The sequence below is a fragment of the Loa loa genome, assembly GCF_000183805.2.
Source record: "Loa loa unplaced genomic scaffold supercont3.33, whole genome shotgun sequence".
NCBI lineage: Eukaryota > Metazoa > Nematoda > Chromadorea > Rhabditida > Onchocercidae > Loa > Loa loa.
In genome coordinates this window covers 215,602-220,217 of record NW_018108213.1, presented here as the reverse complement: position 1 = coordinate 220,217, position 4,616 = coordinate 215,602, and the positions used below count along the sequence as shown (strand labels likewise).

The following is a 4,616-nucleotide window of genomic DNA, read 5'->3' as shown; positions in this document are numbered from 1 at the left end:
TATATATATATATATATATATATATATATATATATATATATATATATCAATTGTTATATATATATCAATTGTTACTGATTTATCCTATATAGTTCTATTATATCATCATATATCACAATATTTTATGCAGAAGGCATTACAATATATAATTATATCATCATTGAAATAATCAAGATTTTCGGACAGATACTGAACTTTGAATACATTTGTAAGAATTATACAAAAATAAGCCCTTAACTTTGATTACGGGACTATCCCAAAAGTGACAATAGAAAAGAGCCTATACATGAGAGTATGTGCCGGTTTCCAAGTCTTGAAATTTTATTTGTTCGTATTCAGGTGTTTTGCGCATGCTATCGTTTTTTATTCCTTGTTTTTGTTTTGTTCTTCAATGTGTTTTCCTACCTAAATTACGTGTATTAGTTCTTATGAGCCTCGTTTATCCATTATTTTCTGAATTCTAATTATAGTGTCGTTTTTATGTCCGAGTGTCGATTGTTTTTTTTTTATTTTTGTTTTGTTTTGTTTTATTTGTTCTTACCATCGGTTCAAACATCTTTTGTTTTCACATTTCGTTTAGTCTTGTTAACTGGAAACTGTATTGAGTACGGGTTCCAAGGACTACTTCAGAACTGAAGTTCAAAAGAGGAGCAGCTTGTACTTATCAAAAAATCAGACTTCGATAAACTCGTTGAAATGCGAATTTTCCCCAGTTGTTATTAGAGATATACTGTCTGCTTACTCATATTTTCCATTCGGAAATTACAGTTCCATCTGCAATATTAACCAAAAAAGTCGGATTCGATACAGCCTGCTGTTCTCTGTTTCACTTAGTTTTTTTTTTTCATCCTTTACCCGCTAGCCATGTCGTGGATTAAAATTGGTTTGAAAAAGCAATGAAATACGAAGAAACTGGAATTGTGGTTTACTTGGGTCATGATGTTGTGCATGACTCATGTTAATTTCGTATAAACGCGAAGATCACACATAAATACTGATTTTCTGAATATTTGGGACGTTTTTAGTTTCGAGAGTGAAGGCCATGCTTAACACTCTCATGGATAAGTTAGCCGTCACTTAAGTGGCAATACTTTCAAACTCAAGGAGCAGAGATACTCTGCAAAATGTAAAGGTTTGGCTTGCATGTAATAGTACTCCGAACATTTTTTCATAAAATCTCTCACACTTTGACCTGCTTGAAATGTTCAGGAAATGTGGTATCAGGACGTTGGATTTCACGATTATTTGGCAGGAGTAGTCATTATTTCTGAAGTTATTTGTTCCCATTTCTCGTTGTCTTTCATTTATTTTTGCAACTATTTGTTTAACTATGTTTTATTATGTTTGATAAATGTTTCAAGCTTTTTGCTCCTGTAAAGTTGATGAACATCATTCTGATACTCATCAAATAATCTTTAAATAATCTTTTATTATGTCGCATGGCAGTCATTGTTGACATTGATGTATCGTAAATTTCTATATTTTTTAGTTTTACTGAGCTTCAGTTACACTCGAATCGGATCGGACTTGGGATGTGATTTTGAATATAATGTCAAGAATCGTGAAACTAATAGGAAAGCACACTCAAATTTAGAATGGGTTTTACAATTATTTCATATAGGCGGTAACCTCTTTTAGAGTTGATTTTATTTATCTTTTTCCGAAATGTTTCCTGAAAAATGCGTTCGGTTATATCAGCAAGAAATTGTATCTAAATATGTGTTTGAAATGTTCCGTTATTTTAACATATTTTACTGGTCTCTGTATGTCAAAAGTTATATCGATTTATTGGCAATTCGATGTGTTGTCGTTGCTGCTTTTATGGGTTTGGGTTAAGTTCTAGGATGGTTGTGGAAGAATCAGATACAGTATTTTCTCGACAATCATTCTACAGCAGGATTTATCGTCAGTGTTTTTCTCCGGATGGTAAGATTAATGGATGATGATACTTTGATGATCGTAATGTAACATAGGGGGGTTTTTTTTTTTCGACAACTTTTATTAAACGGAAATTTCGCAGTAAATAGTTTTAGAGCGACAAATGAAGGGACAATAATGGAGATGTTACTTTACATCAGCATTAAATTAAAGACAGAAGCCTTTTTTATGTTAGTTAGAAATAGTTAGATAAGTTTCAGTTCGTTTTTTGTACCTACTAATTTCTTTTTGAATACCTTGTTCATAGATGTAAGCAATTAAGAATTAAGTAAGTTTAATATCTCAAACAATATTATTCATTGGATAGTATTAGGCAAGAAAAAGTGTGAGGAAAAGGAAAGTGTTCGGAAATGGATACTCTGCTAAATAAGGTTCCTTTCAGGTAACTGGTTAGTGGTGACGGATTCGCACGCTCATCTATATGTTTTCGGACTTCGTCAAGCTCTTGAACTGAATGCTTCCAGCAATGAGCGACGATTCAAGTATCAACTAAAATTGGATGAACCAATTTTCGCTTTGAGTACGGTTCATTCAAAATTAGTATGTGGTAACTCAGTGGGTCAGTTAGCTATTTATAACTGGGATGATATCACCCACTTCGGTACTTCCGATCGGTGCGATCCTTTATGCAAATTTAGTGGTTTTCCCGCAAATTTGCCAGTTGTTCCACCATGTGAAATAAATGCGATAGCTTGCATCGACAACAGCTCTATGTTGTATGCTGGAGCTGGAGATAATGCAATTCGTTTGGTGCAAATCGAACGTCCGGATAAGGTTTGTTCCGCTTTTTTAGCTAAATATTAGTTATGCTTCGAGGAATAAATGTTTGAGTTGTCTCGCTGGAATTATTTTGTGGTTTGCATTTCACTAATTTGCGAAACAACTGGTTATGAGTCTGGTCGTCTATCAAAATTTTTTTTCATTTTATAGATACATTTTGGGCACTTTGACTCGCTAGTTTGCTGGCAGCAATGAATTTTATAGAGTAATTTGTGTTTTTTGCAACTTTTTGCAGATTTTTTCGATTTTAGATCATTTCGACATTCGTCGGACATGGTGAATATGTAAATGAATTAGCAGTACAATCAGAACATGTTTTTTTGAGCTCATCTGAAGATGGCACTGTTCGCCTTTGGGATGTTCGTTCTAAGTATATCCATGTTTTTAATGTAGCTTCAGAAGGAAAGCTTAGAAGTGGTTGTGGTCGCGGAGTTTGCGCTTTGGATGTTGAAGAAGATTTTATGGTGCATTTATAAGGATTATTCATAATTCAGAATGTTTAAAATATAATGCTTGCTTAAATAGCTTTTGGAGTTATGCTTGACCTGCTTGTCTGATAATGGTTCATTTTTGGTATAACTGATATTTTCGTAAGACCAATTAAAAGAAGAAAAATGACAGCAGTGACTGTTAAAAATAAGAAGATAAATAGTCTATCTGGCAGCGTCCAGTGGAATTAGTTCAAGAAGACTAGGAAATACTCTCTCAATACTAGCTCGACATATATAGACAAAGTTGCATCATTTTGAAAAAAAATTATTGTATAAAATTTCTTGGATTTTTAGTTACGTGCCAAAAGTTATTTAAACTTCATAATTTTCATTTCGTTACCTCTAAATTGAAGGTATGCCTTCAGATTTGTGGCGGAGATGTGCAGCCTGCTATTTGGCATATTGGTTCAAGATCATTAGCGTCATCTTTAATTTGTGAACGTCCTTTTCTAATGCGATGCACAGTAGCAAAAATGAATGGTGATCGTATTTTAATAGGAGGAAGTTGTTCGGATCTGTTGCAAGTAAGTAATACTGGATTAAATGTTTAAAAAAAAGTGAAGACTTTTGTAAATTCTGAAAAAGAAGATTGGAATGAAGTACAATGACATAATGCTGATGTGGATAATGAATTTAACCAAAGGCTTTTTATATCTGTGATGGATTTTCTAGATGTTCTATTTTCCTAGATCTCGTGTCTACCATTTGAATTACAAGCTTTCTTTTCTTTTTTTCGCATGATAAAATTGTTAGTTAAATTTCCTGTACTTTTCTAAAGGTGTTTAAATATAACGATATGGAACTAAACGTATTTTTTTTTTGTTTAGTGGATTTTTTTACAGTTTGATTACTCGGGCCAGCATCTGACATCGGTGAAGACATCACTCCGGAATATTTATTCTATAGAAACGAATTCACTGGGTACAAATGCAATGACAACAGTTGCTGGTGACTCAGTTCTAATCGATGCTTTCTTGAATCTTGGCTATGTTTCTTTTTCTTTCTCGACTACTTCGACGCAGCTTACCAATTCTCAACTGTATGTATAACTCGGAGTATTCTTTCTGCATATTTCTTCATTTAGATGAAAAAATATATCTCTGTGTCTGTCGGATTACCGAAATTAAAGCTATGTTCAAATAAAATTGCTACAATATCCAACAGACAGGGTGACGAAATCTCGCAAGTAAAATTAAAGCAATGAAGAGGATATAATCCAACACAAAGATATCATTGTACCTACACAATGTACAATGCCAAAGGCTAGCCATACCTCCATGATAACCCCGATGGAGCTTACAAACTCCTCCCTAATGCTTTTATATATATATATATATATATATATATATATATATATATATATATATATTATATATATATATATATATATATATATAATATAATATA

General features: G+C 32.8%; 1 protein-coding gene across 1 annotated transcript; it reads left to right on the top strand.

Annotated features, from left to right (window-relative positions):
* Positions 1 to 1,674: 1,674 nt before the first annotated feature.
* LOAG_12846 (hypothetical protein) lies at positions 1,675 to 4,417 on the top strand. Its single transcript, XM_003148358.2, has 5 exons — positions 1,675 to 1,926; positions 2,321 to 2,712; positions 2,970 to 3,182; positions 3,575 to 3,733; positions 4,052 to 4,417. The coding sequence occupies exons 1-5, from the start codon at positions 1,800 to 1,802 to the stop codon at positions 4,256 to 4,258; spliced, it is 1,098 nt and encodes a 365-aa protein (XP_003148406.2). The 5' UTR covers positions 1,675 to 1,799; the 3' UTR covers positions 4,259 to 4,417.
* The last annotated feature ends 199 nt before the right edge of the window (positions 4,418 to 4,616 follow it).

Coding starts and splice junctions, on each gene's coding strand:
- LOAG_12846 (XM_003148358.2), top strand. CDS start 1,800: ATGTGTTGTCGTTGCTGCTTTTATGGGTTTGGGTTAAGTTCTAGGATG. Junction 1,927..2,320: donor TCAGTGTTTTTCTCCGGATG/GTAAGATTAATG, acceptor GGTTCCTTTCAG/GTAACTGGTTAGTGGTGACG. Junction 3,734..4,051: donor GTTGTTCGGATCTGTTGCAA/GTAAGTAATACT, acceptor ATTTTTTTACAG/TTTGATTACTCGGGCCAGCA.